Here is a 20902-nt window from a genome sequence, read left to right as displayed (position 1 = left end):
TTTCGGCAAGAAGGGCACTAGGTCTGCAATCATAGTGCTCCACCTAGGCCCTTAATAGAAGAAAGTGATCAGAGACAATACTTTGAAATATGTATTAACCCCTTGCCACAAATGGGCATTCATGAACTTCCATCTGCTGCTCCCGAGGTATGACGCGCACTCAGCAGGTGAGTGTGCACCATACCTGGTGGGTCCCGGTTGCTATAAGCAACCGGGACCCACGGCTATTGCCGGACATTGCCGATCGGGCTGATTTACGGCATTAACTCTTTAGACACAGCGATCAAGGTGATCTAAAGTGAAAGCTTCCCAGCAGCTCAGTCCGGCTGATCGGGGCCATCGTGGTAAAATCGCAATGTCCCGATCAGCTAGGACACATCAAGAGGGGGTGCCTTAGCTGCCTCCTGTGCATCCGATCGGCGATTGATTGCTCCAAGCCTGAAATCCAGGCTTGAGCAATAGACCACCGATAACACTGATCAATGCATTGCAGTGCAATGGCATTGATCAGTGTATTGAATCAATGTACTGCATGTTATGGTCCCCTATGGGAGCTATAACATTGCAAAAAAAAAAAAGTTAAAAAAATAAATAAAGATCATTTAATCCCTTCCCCAATAAAAGTTTGAATCACCCCCCTTTTCCCATTTAAAAAGAAAAGTGTAAATAAAAATAAACATATGTGGTATCGCCACGTACGTAAATGGCCGAACTAACTAAAAAAAATATAGTTAATTAAACCACACGGTAAATGGCGTACACGCAAAAAAAAATTCCAAAGTCCAAAAGCTTATTTTTGGTCACTTTTTATATAATGAAAAAATGAATAAAAAGATATCAAAAAGTCCGATCAATACAAAAATGGTACCGCTAAAAACTTCAGATCACGGGCGCAAAAAATTAGCCCTCATACCGCCCCGTACGCAGAAACATAAAAATGTTATAGCTGTCAGAAAATGACAATTTTAAACATATTAATTTTCCTGCATGTAGTTATGATTTTTTCCAGAGGTAATACAAAATCAAACTTATATAAGTAGGGTATCATTTTAATTGTATGGACCTACAGAATAAAGATAAGGTGTCATTTTTACCAAAAAAAATACTGTGTAGAAACGGAAGCACCCAAAATTTATAAAATGGTGTTTTTTCTTCAATTTTGTCGCACTATATATATATATATATATATATATATATATATATATATATATATATATATACACATTTTTTTTTTTTTTATTACGTAGATTTTTGGGTAAAATGACTGATTTCATTACAAAGTAGAATTGGTGGCACAAAAAATAAGCCATCGTATGGAATACTAGGTGCAAAATTTAAAGGGCTATGTTTATGAGGTAAGGAGGAAAAAATTAGTGGAAAAACGCTCGGTCTTTAAGGGGTTAAGCAGAAATACAAATACATTTCAATAAAAAAATGTACACAAAATAAAAACCCTTAAAGGACTGTTTCACCCCATCTTTCTTAGGATCAGCGGGGCTCCAAAAAACGAATATATCATCCTTGTAAGAAGGAAATACCACTTTTAGATGTGATGTACATGGAAAAAGCTTAACATACAGTAAAGGCAGATTAAAGAATTAAAGAGTAACATTAGTTGTTTTTTTTGGTTTTGTTCTTTATGCTTTTATATAATACAGCAAAGACGACAGCAGCAAGAGTTGAAGTCTATGCTCCAGCAGCAACAACAGCAGCAGCAACAGCAAAAGATTCCTGGTTGGGGCAGTGTAGCCAAACCAACAGTCAACACGCAATCTCTACTTGAGATACAACAGGAAGAGGCCAGGCAAATGCAAAAAGTGCAGCAACAGGCTGGCCGTGGTAGGCCTGCAAATATCACAGTGCCACCTGCACCTGCTCCTGCTCCAATCGTAAGTACCACATTAATAGCCTAATAGGTATGTTCACACAGGGGAGAAAAATACACTGCAGACATTGCGGGGCTAGCCTTGACTTTCTACAGTGTAATCTTAAAAGTTGGAAACCTTTTCTTTTGGTTAGTCTGGTGTTAATTGTTTTTCTGCATCTTTAATGCACATTGCCTAGGTATACAATTGGATTAGGTTACAATACTCATTTCGAAAATAAATATGCTCTGCAGTACACGGTATGAACATAAATATACATGTGAACTTGTGAAATGAGAAGCGCATTCCTATTGAAAACAACTGACATGCAATGTACACAGATAACAGAATATCTATGTGTAAACATAACCAATTGTGCTAATATGGTTTTCATATGAAAGTTGCCTGCAGCATGTTCCCTACTATATCTTCTCTAAATACTTCTGTGACCAGCACAGTAGTGTGTGTGGGGGAAAGGAATTTTCTATTTCTTCCTAGGCTACATATCGTGTTAATCTTGGTTTTCACCACAACAGTTTTTTGTAGACTCACTGGTCTAAAGTTGAAAGTTATTGAAAACAATTACTAGCATTAACATTTAAGAATAAGAGATTTTTAGAAACTTGCTAATTCATCAATAAGATGCATTCAGTAGGACAGCTTTGGTAAAGAAATTACATAGATCTTTGACTCTGTTCACATATGTAATTTTTTTTCTTCCACTGGACTGCACAGACAGTGTATATGTTGAATTCGAGTGTGAAAAAAAAAAAAAGAAAAGCTTTCTTTGTTTTATTTAATTCATTCACTCCCTCACTCATTCATTCATTTATTTATTTACTTAAGCCAAACACAAGCAATAGTGTCAGCAGCTCTGGAAACTCTGTGTGGGGCAACCTGAACAACAATCTGAGCCCTCAGTGGTCATCTGACTCTATAAGCAGCATCTGGAGTAGCCAAGAAAACAAGACCTCTAGTGGATTCTGGGATGATGCTGTGAAAGTGGTCGCTCCACGAAATGCTGTCAATAAGAACAAGAGCAATGCTAGGTAACTGTTTACCTCTGATGTTGCCCTTACAACTAAATAACTTGCTGCACTCAGTTGGGGCTTATATTGTTTGTTTTTATTTTTATATGCAGCTAATCAGACACATGTAGATGTAGACTGTAATTATGATAGAAGTCACATGACCATTTCTCTTACTTTTTCCAGCAAATCATCGGTGATGAATAGTAAGCAAAATAAAAAGGTTGAGCAAGAAGAGAAGCTTGTTAGGCTTTTTCAAGGAGCAACAAAGTGTGCCGACAGCTTCACCCAATGGTGTGAGCAGACACTGCATGCACTCAACACAGCTCATAGCCTGGATGGTAAGTAAAGATTGTTTATACAAATTATTTTAAAAAAATGATTTCCTTTTAGGTTGTGATTACATTATTAACTAGAATACTGTAGTAGGAGCTTACAAAGAAAACTATAAAATGTTACTTATTTTGATACTTGCCACTGGATATAGGCAAATTTGGTTGATCTTGAACTTTTATTGTATATCTAATAAAAGTGAAATTATATAGGACTTTTTGCTTTCCTAGTTGGCCTCGGTTTTAAAAACAAATTTAGGGTAAGGTCACACGTAACTGATCCGTAGTGTATTTAAAGGGTCACTCTCATTAAAACAAATTTTTGCTATTGCACTCCTTATGATAAATGAAAAATATTTCTAATATCCTTTGTTTAAAAAAAATGAAGTTTTCTATGTTTTATCTGTGCTTAAAAAAAGCTCAAGAGCACATTTTCCCCCATCTCATACACAGACTTTGGACCAAAGCCCGAACACAGGAAGTGCCGCCTGGAGTGCCGAAGGGGGGGGGGCTTTTGGCTGTCCAGCCTCATCCAATCATAGCTCCTCTCACACACAACTGCCATATGCTGTTGGCTGGACACCCCCCCCCCCCCCCCCCCCCCCTCAGCACTCCAGGCGGCACTTCCTGTGTTCGGACTTTGGTCCAAAGTCTGTGTATGAGATGGGGGAAAATGTGCTCTTGAGCTTTTTTAAGCACAAATAAAACATAGAAAACTTCATTTTTTTTAAACAAAGGATATTAGAAATATTTTTCATTTACCATAAGTGCAATAGCAAAAATTAGTTTTAATGAGAGTGCCCATTTAAGGCTGTGGATCCGCTGATGAGCCTATAGTGTTCCTCCTGCTGTTCCTGTCTGCAAACACATATGGACCTGTGAGTTGTCGTGCGCATGCGCATTGTACTCACATTCATCACAGCCGCTCCCTGAGCTAGGCCGAAAGTGCGGCCACTTTTGGCCGCACTGTGAGTACACTGCGCAAGCACATGACGACTTGCTTGTCCATGTGTGCTTGCTTGTAGCAGCGGATTGCCGCTACAAACAGACAGGAACAGCAGGAGGCACACTTATGGGTCGGGTAATGGGCTAATCCGCAACGTAAAATACGCTGCAGTTCCTTTATGTGTGACCCTACCCTTAAAGGGGTACTCTGGTGGAAAACTTTTTTTCTCTATCGGCTCCATTGGGGGACACAGACCTTGGGTGTATGCTGTTGTTGCTAGGAGACTTGACACTAAGGAAACAAAAAAAAGTCTGCTCCTCCCAGCAGGATATACCCGCCTACAGAGCCTGAGGTAATCAGTTTAAGCTTAGTGTCTGCAGGAGATGGACACTGGTCTGGAGTTCTCCCCAGACCTGGTCTAACTTTTTTATTTTTCTAGATTAGGGACTTTTAGTTTCTTATTACCTTTTATTTTCCTGTTTTCAGGTGGGGACTCAGGAACATAGCGTTCACTGTTTCCCCATTTGCGATTGAGGGGCACAGACATCGTGAATGTACTGTCAGCCCCCTCTCGCCAACGGTCAGCGCCTGGAGTTGTACCTCATGGGTCCGGGTCCCCCACTTTTCCCTGCTCGTCTCGCTTTTTACAGCCCGTCATGATGCAGGTGATTAAAAGCCGACTGAAGACTTCATCAGAAGACTTCATTAGGTAAGTTCTTCTGACTAAGGTGAGTATCCCCCCTTTCCCCCCCTCCTTTTCTTACAGGTTGGGGACTTGCAACCTCTGGAGACCCCCTGTTTTAGTCCCACTCCTCTTTATTATCAGCTAATGTGTGCATTTCTGAGGTGGCTCAGCTCTTCTCCCTCTCTTACTATCTAGGCAGGGGCTTCTTATTACTTTATTGGGGAACTGGGGGGCTGGTGGTCAGTGGTGTAGGACTGTTAGCTCCTCTCTGGACGCCAGTGTTTTAACGTTGGCAGTTCTTTATATTCTTCAGCAGCCACGGCTGCCGTCTCACTCTGCCTATTTCCTGTGCTCCGGCCGCATCGTGTGCCGATGCGTTCGGGGCACAGTTTACTTTCAGTTTCTCGGGAGTAAGCTGCCAGGGGCGCTTTTGCCCGCTCCCTTCCCCCTGCACTCGCATATGTGACGGGGATTGAGAGCGGGCGCCATTTCCACGCCGACATCGTTCCTCTCTCGGCGGGGTTTGTGCCCTGTGAGTGCAGAGGCGCAAAATCACTACAGCCAATGGGAACAGGCAGGGGAGTTTCTGGACCAATCGGAGGCGCCCCAGTCTAACCCGCCCCTTCTCTTCTCATTGGTCCTGCTGCCTCTGCTTCTCTCTCTCACAGCAGCTGCCTGGTGGGGGACACGGACGCTGATGAGTTTTATTTTACTCATGTCCGAGCCCAGAACTGTTCCTCCCTCTAAGCCCTGGTCACCTACTATTCTAGCAAGGGCTGCAACTCTAAAATGCCTGGGTCTGTTGAACCCACTTGTTCCCCCTGCACCACTGCACCTCCTGACCCCCCGGGTATTCTTACTCAGGATGTTCCCCCAGACCCAGTGGGCTCTGCTGCCCCTCCAATATGGGTGTCTTCCCTCTCTCTGTCTCTCTGACTTGGCGCAGGTCTCCCGTTCCGTGGTGACTGCCTTGAAAGGGTCCTCCTTACACCGTTCCTCAAGAGAGACTCGCTCTCCCTCACCCTTTGTTAAACGCTCTCACAGGCGTAATAGGGGTCATTCCTCTGGCTCCCTTCAAGTCTCGCCCATCCTGGAAATCAGATAACCGTTCGGGCCGCTTTGCGGCCAAGGCGGGCACCCGCAAACCCACCTCTGCCTGAAGGGACGCCCCCACCCGCGGATTTTTCTCGGGTGGAGAGTAGTCTGTTGCTCTTCCGGGATGTCTGTACCACGCTTGTGCAGGACTCCTGGGTCAGAGATGTGGTATCCAACGGTTACCGGATCGAGTTTGCCTCTCTTCCAATGAATCGTTCTTTTCCTTTCCTGAGCCCCACGGTCTCCCTCTCTGGCAAAGGCCTTTCGGGGTGTGCTTCAGTCCCTCCTCTTTCAGGGGGTCATTGTCCCGGTTCCTCCCAAGGAACGCTTTCGAGGTTTTTATTCGGACCTCTTTGTAGTTACCAAAAAAGAGGGCTAAGTACGCCCCATCTTAGATTTAAAGCTCCTCAACCGGCATCTCCTCCTGCGTCACTTCCGCTTTGAGTCTCTCCGTTCGGTTGTGGCGACCATGGATCAGGGGGAGTTTCTTTCCTCAATGGACATAAGGGACGCCTACCTCCATGTTCCGTTTTTTCCGGGACACCAGCGGCTCCTCCGCTTTGCTGTTCCGGAGGGTCATTTTCAGTTTGTGACTCTCCCCTTCGGGCCTGGTCACAGCTCCAAGGGCATTCACCAACTTTCCTTACTTGGACGACCTTCTGATCAAGGCTCCGTCCAGAGACCAGAATCTAGAGTCTCACCCTCACTCTTCAGGCTCTGTCTTGCTTCGGTTGGTTAGTCAATCAGGACAAGTCCGTCCTATCACCCACTCAGTCCTTGGTTTTTCTGGGACTTCAGTTCGACACCCAGTCCGCCCGGGTGCACCTCCGCCGGACAAACGGTGACCCTTCTGTCGGGGGTTCGTATTCTCAGGAACCCCTCCCCTGTGTCCTTTCGCTTTTGCATGAAATTCCTGGGTTGGATGGTGGCGGCCATGCAGGCCGTTCCCTTCGCTCAGTTTCATTTTCGACCCCTTCAACTCACAATTCTATCCCGGTGGGACAAGTCTCCCTTGTTCCTTGATCACAAGATTGTACTTCCTTGGACATCTCGCCGCTCCCTTCTGTGGTGACTCCGCTCCCCCCTACTTCTTCAGGGGCGCTCCTTCCTGCCCCTCCATTGGCTGGTGGTCACGACGGCTGCCAGCCTGGACAGTCCAGGGCCTTTGGTCTCCCAGAGAGACACTCTTCCCGATCAACATCTTGGAACTGAGGGCAATCTACCTTTGCCTGTTACATTGGGAGATCCTTCTCCAGGGCCGCCCAGTTCGGGGTCCAGTGGGACAGCTGCGGTGGCGTACATCAATCGCCAGGGTGGCACTCGCAGCTTGGAGGCGATGGCCGAGGTTTCCAGGATTCTTCTCTGGGTGGAACTTATGGTTCCGGCCATCTCGGCAATTCACTGCGACCTCTGGGGAACTCCAGATGTGGACCTCTATGCATTCCGCCACAACCAGACGGTCCCCTCTTTGTGTCGAAGTCGCGGGACCCCCGTGCTCTGGCAGCAGACGCGCTGGTGATTCCTTGGTCGGGGTTCGTCCTACCTTATCTGTTCCCACCTCTTCCCCTCCTTCCCAGGGTCCTGAGGAAGCTCAAAGTGGAGGGCATTCCCGCCATTTTCGTGGCTCCGGATTGGCCGCGGAGGGCGTGATACGCTGACGTCATCCGGCTCCTGAATGACGTTCTACTGCGCCTTCTGCTTCGTCCAGACCTTCTCTCTCAGGGTTCCCTGTGCCACCTCAATTTACCGTCACTGCATTTGACGGTGTGGCGGTGGAGACCGCGGTACTAAGGGCCCGTGGCTTCTCAACACAGGTGATTCGCACCATTGCGCAAGCCCTCTTCCGCAAAGATATACCACAGTACCTGGCGGTCTTATTTTCGTTGGTGTGAATCTCAAATTATTATTATTTTTTTCTCCAGTTGGTTCTCCCTTCCCAGACTCCTTGCATTTTTGCAGTCAGGGCTGGATCAGCAATTAGCTCTCAGCTCTTTACGGGGGCAAGTTTCGGCCCTTTCCAATGTGGTCCTTGGCGCCCCACAGGGCACGCCCTTTGAACCCCTCAGGGAGGTTTTCCTTCGTTTTATTTCCTGGAAGGTGGCCTTCCTTATGGGAATTACCTCCCATCAGACGGGTTCGGAGTTGGCTGCTCTTTCTTGCCGCTGTCCCTTTCTGATTGTCCATCAGGACAAAGTTGTTTTTCGTCCGGTTCCTTCTTTTTTTTTATCTAAGGTGGTTTCTGCCTTCCACCTTAATGAGGATATCGTCCTCCCGTCCTTTTGTCCCGCTCCATCTCATTCCGAGGAGCGTTTACCTCTTAAACTTGATGTGGTACGGGCGGTGCGTACCTACCTCTCTGTTACGTCTTCTTTTCGTCAATGTGTCTAATTTTTTGTTCTTACGGATGGTCTCCGTAAGGGTCTACCTGCTTTGAAGGCGGCCATTTCGCGGCGGATCAGGTCTTCCATTTCAGAAGCTTACCGTTGCAGGGGAAAGCCCCCTCCTTTCAGGGTTTCAGCTCACTCCACGCGTTCTGTCAGAGCTTCCTGGGCTCTCCATAACAGGGCTTCAGCCTCTCAGTCTGTAAGGCGGCTACCTGCTCGTCCTTGCACACTTTTACTAAATTCTACCAGGTTCATACCTTTGCATCCGCTGATGCTAGTATGGGCCGTAAGGTGTTGCAGGCGGCGGTGGCCAACCTGCCCCTTGATTGTTTTCTGTACCCACCCTAGGGACGGCTTTGGTACGTCCCAAGGTCTGTGTCCCCCAATGGAGCCGATAGAGAAAAAGGGATTTTTGTCTTACCGTAAAATCCTTTTCTCGGAGGATCCATTGGGGGACACAGTTCCCGCCCTTTCTTTGGTGTTCCGGTTTTTGGTTACCGGTACGAGGGTGTGTTCAGTTAATTTTTTGTTCTGGTTGCCTCGGACTGGTCTTAGTTTCTGCCTCTCGGTCCTCTTCTACGGCTTTGGGACTAAACTGATTACCTCAGGCTCTGTAGGCGGGTATATCCTTCTGGGAGGAGCCAACTTTTTTTGTTTCCTTAGTGTCAAGTCTCCTAGCAACAACAGCATACACCCAAGGTCTGTGTCCCCCAATGGATCCTCCGAGAAAAGGATTTTACGGGAAGACAAAACCTTCCAGTACTTATTAGCTGCTGAATACTGCAGAGGAAATTCTTTTCTCTTTGGATTTCTTTTCTGTCTGTCCACAGTGCTCTCTGCTGACACCTCTGTCCGTGTCAGGAACTGTCCAGAGAAGGAAAAAATCTCCATAGAAAATGGACAGCAGAGAGCACTGTGGTCAGACAGAAAAGAAATCCAAAAAGAGAAGAATTTCCTCTGTAGTAAGCAGCATCTGATAAGTACTGGAAGGATTAAGATTTTTTACTAGAAGTAATTTACAAATCTGTAAATTACTTAAAGACTGCATCTGCCATGTGCATATGACAGTAGAAGGGCTTCAGCTTCTCATCTTGTCATTCCTTTAGTGAAAAAGATGATCTCTCCCCAAAGATCACAATCAGAAAAAACATTTGATAAGGCGTGTGTTGGCAAGAAGAAAAGTTCCTGCCAGTGCATACCAACTGGAAGTAACAGATTGCAAGCATTTCAGTCCTTAGCAGTGAGAGGGTTAAGCAGTATATATGGACGTTAGTTGTGACGGGAGAAATAACGGGACATGCACAAATTTTTTGCCCGTCACAAGAAACGGGTAAAGTAACGGACGTTATTTTTAACATTGAAGTCTATGGCAAACAGATGAGCCTTTATGTCATCCGTTTGCACCCTGTTTTAAAATATCCGTTATTACTTCTGAGCATGCTCAGAAGAGTTGACATCAGCAGACTCCTGCAGTGCTGAGGGACTACTACGACTCCCATCATGGAACAGACTTGTTTCCATGGTGGGAGTAGTAATTCCCCACTGCGGGAGTCTGCTGGTGGCTGGGGAGGTTACATTAGTGTTTGTTCTACTACCGCCATCATGGAACAGACTCTGTTCCATGATGGGGGTTGTGGTACAGGGGCTGAGAGATTGATCGCACCGGGTCTCACTTCTGACACCCGATCCGATCAGAAGTTATTAAGCAGGGGAGCAGGCGGCATGGTCCGCAACCCTATTATGTATTTTTTTACTTTCATTTTTAAATTCCCCGCCGGGATTGCTCCCTGAGGAGCAATTCAGGGCTCCCGTGGGGTTTTTAAAATGGACAATGTGAGGGGACATATGTATATTAAGTGTGGTGGTGGTGGTGGTGGTGGTGGTGGTGGTGGGGGGGTCAAGATATATAGTGCTGCGGGGGGGGGGGGGCATAGAGCTCGCTATATATCTAGCCCCCCAGTGCATTTATAATATGCCTCCCGCAGGCGCATTAATAAAAATATGACCCCCGCCAGCGCATTTATATGTATCTATTAGGGATCGACCAATATCGTTATTTTTAGGGCCGATACCGATACTCTGTGGAGGTTAGAGCCGATAACTTATACCGGAATATCGGTATAAGTTAACGGCTATTTATCCAAACCTTCCCCCCCCGCCGGCGACACCGCTGAAGATCATTGATTTAAAGCGGGCGCTTTAAATCAATGAACTGCAGGGCTTTTGCGGTGCCAGAGACCGCTGTCGCCGACTGCTTCTCTCCCCCTTCCTGTCCTGAGTCCTATCACCCCCCAAACCCCCCCCACCACCGCACCGCACCCCCCATCACCGCACCACACAGGCCAGAGACCGCTGCCCCATTGCCTCTCCCATTCCCGGTTTTATAATTACCTGTTCCCGTGGTCCGCTCTGGCTTCGGCGCCATCCTCCTGAGCTGTCACTGTGCGCATTGACGGTAACGTCGCGTTGGTTGAGGACGTCACTTGTCATTGCGCTGCGCAGCGCACAGCGTAACACAGGACGGCGCAGGAGCCAGAAATAGCACTGACCTGGAACAGGTAATTATAAAACCAGGAATGGGGGAGGCAATGTGGCGGTGGTGAGGGGTGCGGCGGGGGGCGATGCATTATCGGATTATCGGCAAGGTAATTGCTGATACCGATAAAGTCCAAAATCGTGAATATCGGCCGATAATATCGGCCAAACCGATAATCGGTCGATCCCTAATATCTATACCCCCAACAGCGCATAATGTGACCCCAACGGCGCATTTGTCTTAATTTTCCATTGCAGCGCTATATGGGAATGGTATATCTATCAGAACGCATCCAGCAGCCGCCACCTAAGGTATATAGAAGGGCTGTGGGGGGGCAGATAACGCTATATGTCTGCCCCCCAGCACATCTATATACAAATGCAGCCACCGGCGCTATGAATGAATAGTATATCTATCAGGATCATCTGGCAGGCGGCTGCTGGATGCGTTCTGATATACCATTCACATATAGCGCTGCAATGGAAAATTAAGAAAAATGTGGCGGCGGGGTCACATTATGCACTGGCGGGGGGGGGGGGGGGGGTATAGATATATACATATAAATGCGCTGGCGGGGGTCATTTTTTTATTAATGCGCTGGCAGGGGTCATATTTTTATTAAGTACGTATTAATGTACAGGGTGGGCCATTTATATGGATACACCTTAATAAAATGGGAATGGTTGGTGATATTACCTTCCTGTTTGTGGCACATTAGTATATGTGAGGGGGAAACTTTTCAAGATGGGTGGTGACCATGGCGGCCATTTTGAATCCAACTTTTGTTTTTTCAATAGGAAGAGGGTCATGTGACACATCAAACTTATTGGGAATTTCACAAGAAAAACAATGATGAGATTGGTTTTAACGTAACTTTATTCTTTCATGAGTTATTTACAAGTTTCTGACCACCTATAAAATGTGTTCAATGTGCTGCCCATTGTGTTGGATTGTCAATGCAACCCTCTTCTCCCACTCTTCACACACTGATAGCACCGCAGCAGAAATGCTAGCACAGGCTTCCAGTATCCGTAGTTTCAGGTGCTGCACATCTCATATCTTCACAGCATAGACAATTGCCTTCAGATGACCCCAAAGATTAAAGTCTAAAGGGGTCAGATCGGGAGACCTTGGGGGCCATTCAACTGGCCCCCGACAACCAATCCACTTTCCAGGAAACTGTTCATCTAGGAATGCTCGGACCTGACACCCATAATGTGGTCGTGCACCATCTTGCTGGAAAAACTCAGGGAACGTGCCAGCTTCAGTGCATAAAGAGGGAAACACATCATCATGTAGCAATTTTGCATATCCAATGGCCTTGAGGTTTCCATTGATGAAGAATGGCCCCACTATCTTTGTACCCCATATACCACACCATACCATCAATTTTTGTGTTCCAACAGTCTTGGAGAGATCTTTCCAATGTGGGTTAGTGTCAGACCAATAGCGGTGGTTTTGTTTGTTAACTTCACCATTCACATAAAAGTTTGCCTCGTCACTGAACAAAATCTTCTGCGTAAACTGAGGGTCCTGTTCCAATTTTTGTTTTACCCATTCTGCAAATTCAGTGCGCCGATCTGGGTCATCCTCGTTGAGATGCTGCAGTAGCTGGAGTTTGTAAGGGTGCCATTTGCGAGTAGCTAATATCCGCTGAAGGGATGTTTGACTAATGCCACTCTCCAGTGACATGCGGCGAGTGCTACGCTGTGGACTCTTGCTGAATGAAGCTAGGACAGCCACTGATGTTTCTTCCTTAGTGACCGATTTCCACATTTTGGCAAGTCCAACACTGAACCAGTTTCACAAAACTTAGCAAGCAGTTTGCTAATTGTTGTCTGGGAGATGGGTGGTCTCGTAGGGCGTCTTGCATTGAAATCTGCTGCAATGACCCGGTTACTGCGTTCACCAGACATCGACACAATTTCTATCCGCTCCTCACGTGTTAACCTCGACGACATGTCAATGGCTGTAAACAAAGAGAAATTTGTAAATAACTCATGAAAGAATAAAGTTATGTTAAAACCGAGCACATCATTGTTTTTCTTGTGAAATTCCCAATAAATTTGATGTCACATGACCCTCTTCCTATTGAAAAAACAAAAGTTGGATTAAAAATGGCCGACTTCAAAATGGCCACCATGGTCACCACCCATCTTGAAAAGTTTCCCTTCTCACATATACTAATGTGCCACAAACAGGAAGTTAATTTCACCAACCATTCCTATTTTATTAAGGTGTATCCATATAAATGGCCCACCCTGTACATATGTCCCCTCACATTGTCCATTTTAAAATCCCTGCAGGGATCCCTGAATGGCTCCTCAGTACCGGTCATTCAGAGATCCCGGCGGGGAATTTAAAAATGAAAGTAAAAAATACATTGTGTACATCGCAGGGCTGTGGAGCATGCCGCCCGCTCCCCTGCTTAATAACTTCTGATTGGATCAGTAGCGAGACCCGGTGCGATCAATCCCTCAGCCCCTGTACTCCAACCCCTATCATGGAACAGACTCTGTTCCATGATGGGGCTAGTAGTACAAACACTAATGTAACCTCCCCAGCTGTCTGCAGACTCCCGCAGCCGTTAAACTACTATGTTCCATGAGATGGGAGGAATAGTAGTAGTCCTTGCTGTGGGAGTCTGTAGGCAGAGGCGTTAAAACATCTGTACATGATGGATGTTATAATGGGTCTTAACGGATGAATATGCCAGTTATTTGGACAGACATTATTCAGCCGTTAGCATCCGTTAATTAATCCGTTATTAAACGTCCATTAACAATACATTACAGCGGCCGTTTATTAACGGGTGAACTTTATAGTGTGAAAGCAGACTAGTATATAGGTATCACCAGGTTGTTTACTTTTATAATACTTACACATTGTATATCTTTTATTATTATTATATCTGTCATTGGCTAAAACTTTTTATATAATGTATAAAATATAGGTATATTTGTAATATACATCACGCTCTGGCTCACACAACAGGGTGATTGATAAGCCAGGAGCCTGCAGAGGCCTGCTTGCCCTGTCCTCACTTCCTGTATTTGGTCTCCACACAGAGACATTCTGGCAATTGCTGCAGGTACAGCATTTTTCCACCCAAAAATATACTATAGTTCCCTCTCTCTCCCTCCCCTCTTCCCCCTCTCTCTCCCTCCCCTCTTCCCCCTCTCTCCCTCCCCTCTTCCCCCTCTCTCTCCCTCTCTCCTTCCCTATATATATATATATATATATATATATATATATATATATATATATATGTGTGTGTGTGTGTATAGGTTCACACGGCAGGATCAGAAAAAAAAAATTTAATAGTTGGGACAATTAAGCACGTTGGGATACCTAATATGTTTATTTTTATATTTTTTTTTATAGAAAGGAGGGTGATTTAAAATTTTATGTGCTCTCTGTTGATGACACCACTGTCCATGTCCGGAACTGTTCAGCGCAACATAGGTTTGCAATTGGGATTTTCTCCTGCTCTGGACAGTTCCTGATACAGGTGTCAGCAGAGAGCACTGTGGACAAGACAAAAAAAGAAAGAAAAAAAAAAAATTTCCTCTGTAGCATACATAGAAAGGGTAAAGCTTTTTAAATAGAAGTAATTTAGAAATCTGTTTAATTTCTGGCACCAGTTGATAAAAAAAAAAACTTTTAGGAGGAGTCATTAGAATCCTCACACAGATCAATGGGGTTCCATAGAACTCCATTGATCTGTGTGCTCTGCGATCCTTTGGTTGAGCCTGCTAAGCCAGGCTCAATCAAATGAAGAGCCATGGATCCCAGGGGTGCAGAGGTAAGCCCTCCGGCTACCTCCATAGTGGATTGTCCCCCCGCAATCACGCTGTGGGGGGCTGATCCACCCCACTGGACCACCAGGGAGCATTTACATGTTCCTTTAGATGCCGCTATGAGCTTTGCTGGCTATAAGCTTTGGCTCCCTGCTACAAGAATCAGTATGTCATGGGCCGGGGAGAGGATTAAGCCACGCCCACCAAAATAATCGGCGCAAAATTCACTCAGCCGAAAATGCCGAAAGGGATATTTTCGGTCAATAATTTTCGGCTGGTTGAAATTTTGGTGCATCCCAAATAGATATATAGATAGATACAGGGTACAGAGGAAGAAGCAGCACAACTTAAAGGTTGCTCAGGTGCCAGGTGCAAGCCGGTATAGACTCTGGTCGGGAGTCATAGGATAGATATCCAAGAAATAAGTAAATCCAGCAGCACACCAATATAGTGAAAAACGGTATGTAGGTTTATTCACCCAAAGTCATGCGACGTTTCGGCCGTCCAATTACAGCCTGCTTGAGAGAGGCTGTAATTGGACGGCCGAAAGGTCGCATGACTTTGGGTGAATAAATCTACATACCGTTTTTCACTATATTTGTGTGCTGCTGGATTTACTTATTTCATAGATAGATAGATATTGATTTTTTTTTTTTTTTTTTTTTTTATCAATGTACATTGAAAATAAGGAGATTTTTTGTACTCACTGTAAAATCTCTATCTCGTAGCCTTTGTGGGGGGACACCGATACTGATGGGTATATGCCCTTGCCACTAGGAGAAAAAGTCAGCTCCTCCCTGGCAGGTTATACCCGCCCACTGGAAGTGAGGTTATCAGTTTTGTCACAAAGCAGTAGGAGAAGCCAACAAAGAAATACGTCTGAAGGACCCTAGAAAAGAATCCCAGATAGAGACGAGAAAAAGGTTGACAAGAAAGCCAGATGGGTCGAGACCATCCCGAAAGGAGGTAGGAAAACAACTCCAAGGAACACCGAACCAGACAGAGGGCTAGCCCGGCTGGAAAAAAAAAATGGAAAAAAAGGGCACAACAAGAGAACCCCATCCAGAGTCAACCTATTCAAGAGAACATGGCGGAAAAATGCCAGGGAGAGCAGCATACGTCTGAGCAGAAGATGGGCACAGAGGTGGAGACCAGATAACCACTGGGGAAAAAAACTGATGGAAACTGGCTCTAGAGAGGCCTGGTGCATGAGATCGATGACCTGAACAGCCGCAGACCCAAAACCCCTGTCCCAGGGGCCCACCGCAAGCACGTGGGAGGCAAAATTAGCTTAACTGGTGTAATCTGGATGACCGGAACGCCATGGACTCAGAAGGAGAAGACAAAGTAACAGCCAAAAAAAGAGCGGAACACCCTGAAAAGGGGCATCCCGGAACACCTGAGCGACCGACATGAGAACTGGAGGTTCCTGAGTCACCTGGAAAACGTTCACTTAAGGAGAAATGGCCAAGAAAGGAGCAGAATACCCTGAAAAGAGCATCCCGGAACACTGGAGCGGCCGATATGGGAATTGGAGGTTCCTGAGTCTCTGTAAAGACTCACATCTGTAGAGTAAGTAAACCCACCGTCCCCAAAATGCCCCAGGTGACAAACGTCCATTGCGAGACAAGAAGTGCGGTACAGAAAAAACACCCCGTAAATGGGATTGTGGAGAAGTCTGGGCAGGATCGCCACGCATGCCTGAGACCTTAACCATCACTAAGGCCCAAAGAACCAGGAGGGCTGACCTAGAAAAGAAGGCACGTCACAGCATTCTAGGATAGTGTCTTGGACAGCGCAACTGAGACTGTCAAAGGGAAGGATGAGCACACCCTTCCAGGGAGATTGCACCGAGGGAGGAAGAGAGCAATGGAAGGACCCAAACCAAGAAACGGAGAGAGAGCCAGGCTGAACTAGTGGGCCGTAAGCACACAAGCAAAGATCACAGCAAAAAACAAGGGCTCAGCCAGGTACCCCACCTATATAGTGGGAAGAGAGAGGTGGCTCCATCTTGGCAGAAGAAAGTGCTCAGCAAAATAGTCCCCCTAGTGGAGGGGAAAACGAGGTGGTCGAGATGAAACTCGCCAAGTTCCTGATCACCGTACGCCCTGTGGAAGGGGGATTGAAAAAGTGCTCCAGGCACTGTAGGAGCAGGGAAATGCCCCTCTACGGCAAAGGGACAAAATACTGGGTGGTCGTAGCCCAAAGGAACTCTGCGACATCATATCAAGATATGGAGGAGCCAGCTTATTTCCCCAGAGGGATCGGAGTCCTGGACACTGGTGCTGGACAAAGATACAAAGACGTAACTATGAAGGCAAGTAGAAGCACACACACACAGCAACCAACTGTGTTGAGAGGGACACCCCATCGGAGTGAAACCCTGTACCAGATGGGTGTCAACGGAGCCATCCTGGTCAATGTCGAATGCAACAGAGAAGGCGCTTGAGCCACCCTGCACAGGAACCCTGGAAAGATACCTGCAGGCATGGGGGGAAGCCGGACTGACTGTGTCGCCCCATCAGGCCTCATGCCAGAAAAGAGGTGCTCAACCGCCACAGACCTGTGGAAACAAGGTCACAGGAGGCACACCCTACCGAACAAAAGGGAAGGTGGGCTCTACACGTGCAGATTGGCCTTAGCATACGTAGGGACACAAATGGGTACCTCACGATAGTATTGGGGTACCAAGACTGCAGACACGAAAGAAACCGCAGACATCCAAAAGTACGGCAGTGACCCAACGGTGTGTCATAACCATGCCCCTAGCAGACCAACGTTGCACCCTAGAAAAGGGAACAGAGAGTGCTGCTGTTGTTGTAAAAGTCCATGGAACCTGCAGGAAACACCCACACCCCATCTCCTAATGGTGCCACACACCAGGACTGCTGTCGCAGACGCAAGAAATGAAGGATGTATGTTGGGCAGGAAACATGCAGACACAGTCTGACATACAGGTATAAAAGGTCCTATGAACCCACAGACACACTCTTCACATGGAAAGTGAGTCACTACACTGCAGCCGCGTGAGCGGCAGGAATGGGGGAGGTTATCTGGCTATCTGGCTTAGGGACCATGGCCACACCAGGTCCCGCATTCAGAACCACACACTAAAAGTGGGTTACCAGCCTTCAGCCGTGCGAGCAGCAGGCATGTAGAGTGGGACCTGATAAAGTAGGGAACACTCCTCCATTCGAATCCTCCCACAGAAAATGGGGTGCTGGAGGGCGACTGACCCAACAGGCGATTTGGCTGTGTAGGAGACCCAGCAGACGAAAGTCTGGCTAACTGGCATCAGTCCTGTGTACCTGCAGGGACCCACATCCAGATCCCTCACATCAGCAGTGAGGTACGGGAAACCTGGCCATGCCCGCGGCAGCCCTGAGATGGGAGACCGACTGCAGTTGAAACCATGCAGACAACAGTCTGGCTGAACAAGTACACCTCCTGGCGCTGGCAAAAAGGGGATGACAGCCAGATAGGCTATCACTATGCCCCTCTGTCGCATGTATTAGGGAGGGGAGGCCTAGGAGCCATGGATAGTATCCCCACCACCCTGGGAGACCGGGGGAGGCTGAGGAGTTGAGGATTGTATCCCTCTCACCCCGTATAGGGTCCATAGGACACGCTGGGGCACTTCTTCGTACACCTAGCACAGCAGTGGGGTACCGGAACTCAGCAGTTGTGGGATATGACAGGCAAGACTACTGTCCGGCATATCGATATCAGGTCCAATCCATGCCCACGCAGGGAAACTTCCACGGAGACCTTGTACTGGACGTGAGGAGCCGTAGCACAATCTGTGGATACAGCAGCCTGTGGAATGGGGAATCATAGTGAATGACACGCCAAGAACACCCTCTTGATGGTTGGCCAGCGGACCTGACAGAGCGTCAATGCAAAAGCAATTGCAAGGGCACCCGACCAGTGTCTTGCCTCTGTAGAGAGGGACAGGAGTTTGGCTGTGTGCATGATGGACATGGTATGGCACTCGGTGGTAGGGGAGAACAGTCACTGAATATATCCCCGGTAGTTTCCAAGGGATTGGAAAATTCCTGCCAACAACCCGCCACAGCGCTTCGCATATGCTCCCTGACAGCGTGAGAACTTTGTAGAAAATAGGTATTCCAGAGGCATACCTCAACTGACTCAATGTAATTAGTCTATAGCAGGTCACCATACAGGGTGCCTGAAGGAAATAAAGCAAACCCCAATACAGTCCCTAGGAAAGGTACCCTGCAGATATTAAACTGATAAAAACAAATATGACAGACCAAGGCTGCAATAGTGATTGGTTGCCTCAAGGGGGAGCTCACAAGAAGCAAAGAAAAATTAAGGACACAATACATTTATTGGCCACAAGAGTGTACCAAACTCCACCAAATGGTCTGAGTGACCAGCGGTAGATTTTTTAAATTTTATTTATTTTTTATAACTTTGACAGACAGTGCGGCCCGCTAAGAAGGAAGGGCACGCTGGAGGAACACTGCCCCCGGAGATGGCCTCATACCATAAGGAGAGGCTGCATGAACGGTGGGGGAGAGACAGAGACCGGCCCAGGGGACATGTAGTATGACGCGGCCGCCCCCTCCATCACTCGGGCGCATGAACGAGGTGCCGGCCGCACGATCGGCAGATGTTACAGGGGAGGGCTGGGGAACTGGCTCAATGATGCGGCTGGTTGCTCCCCCACCAGGGAAGCATCCGGCTGCGTGGGACCGGAGACCCGCTGCCCGCAACTGCAGAGGGTCTCTGTCAGCAGATAAGAGAATGCAGCCAGGACACTGTGTCTGCCTGCAACATAAGAGTGGAAAGCGGGCTGGTGAGTCCGCACTGAGGACATGGTCGGCCGCTGCCCCAGGAGACTGAAACTGGGGCAGCAGGCATTGAGTCTCCGTCTGATAGTGAAGAAATTGCGGCAAGGGCACTGTGCCTGGCCACAATACATGTGGTAGAAATGCGTGGCCCTAAGAGGGGGGAGGGAAGGTCCACTGGACTGTCCCCTCCAGAATGGCGCTGGAGGCCATGAGGGGTTTGGCCCAGCACAGCCACGTGTAATGGCGGATGAAGAGCTGGGCACAACAGAAAAAGGGGACCCCCGGATGAGCAAAAGGGAGGGAGAGGGGGAAGGGGTTTGTAGTACATACTCACAGGCTTTGTCTTCTCATACTTACCCTGAAGTCTTCAGCCAACTAAAGGCTGTGCTGCATCACGCCAACCTGCCATAGCGAGGTGGTCAGGGGCAAGTGAGGGACCTAGACCCAGAGTACAACCTTTGGCGAGAAGGGGTTGACGCCCCATACGCTTATGCACCGTGCCCCTTTGTCACATGTGGGAGATCAGGTAGCGCCATGCTCCTGTTGCCCAACCTAGAAAAATAACAAAGGAAAAATAACCTAACCAGACAGGTCTTGCCTCCTACTGACAGTAGCTAAAACTGAGTACCTCACTTCCAGTGGACGGAGTCTTGAGTGCTGACTCCTTACTTTGCTATAATGGTATTATCTATATTATATAAAAAGTTATTGCTAACGACAGATACACTTTAAATTCTTTTACAATTATATCATGTTTTGTTTAGCCTGTTAAATGTTATTTTGGACCCACATGGATAATCTGCATGTATACAGACAATACATCTTATTATTGGTACAGTGCCCACGTTTGTGTCCTTTCTCCGTGAAGTGGAATCTGCGTATGAAGTCCATGATTATGTCCGAGCCTATCTTGGGGATACCCCTGAAGCTAAAGATTTCTCCAAGCAATTTCTGGAGCGTCGGAATAAACAAAAAACTGCTCCGCAAAACCCTCAACCTCAACAGGTAACACATGAACACAGTGCATATTGATGTGCAATAAAGAAAGAATAGTATGTTAAGGTCACACCTTTCAGAGTTTTATTTTTGTTCGTGATTTTGAAAAAAAAAAAAAAACATTGTAACTGTGACCTCGCCATTACTGAATTTTTTGGTGGCTTCATAACGTAAGGGCATTTGATGTACATTTATAAGAGGAAGGGTGTAATATGAGACTGCTAAAATGACAAAAAGACAGTACCTGCAGTGTACTTTACAACAAGCGATCACATGTTTGACACACCTAAGGTGACAAAAGGTTAAAGGAAAAAAAAAAATAATCATCCATTTTATCATTTTTAATCATCCATTATATGAAAATATCTTAATTATATAATTATAGATTATCTTTGCTTTAATATTATATATTATTGAA

The 20902-nt window shown here is 46.8% G+C and overlaps 1 protein-coding gene across 6 annotated transcripts in view; it reads left to right on the top strand.

Moving 5' to 3' along the window:
- GIGYF2 (GRB10 interacting GYF protein 2) overlaps positions 1–20902 on the top strand; it is a 208667-nt gene that overhangs the window by 177317 nt on the left and 10448 nt on the right. For all 6 annotated transcript variants that reach the window (XM_056564616.1, XM_056564619.1, XM_056564617.1 and 3 more), the window contains 4 exons: positions 1659–1889; positions 2712–2914; positions 3080–3234; positions 20327–20493. In XM_056564616.1, coding sequence (XP_056420591.1) covers positions 1659–1889; positions 2712–2914; positions 3080–3234; positions 20327–20493 — 756 coding nt within the window. The remainder of the gene's footprint in view (positions 1–1658; positions 1890–2711; positions 2915–3079; positions 3235–20326; positions 20494–20902) is intronic.

Source organism: Hyla sarda, chromosome 3 (assembly GCF_029499605.1).
Source record: "Hyla sarda isolate aHylSar1 chromosome 3, aHylSar1.hap1, whole genome shotgun sequence".
Classification (NCBI taxonomy): domain Eukaryota; kingdom Metazoa; phylum Chordata; class Amphibia; order Anura; family Hylidae; genus Hyla; species Hyla sarda.
Note: the sequence above shows the minus strand (reverse complement) of the source record. Positions and strands in the feature narration are given on the sequence as shown.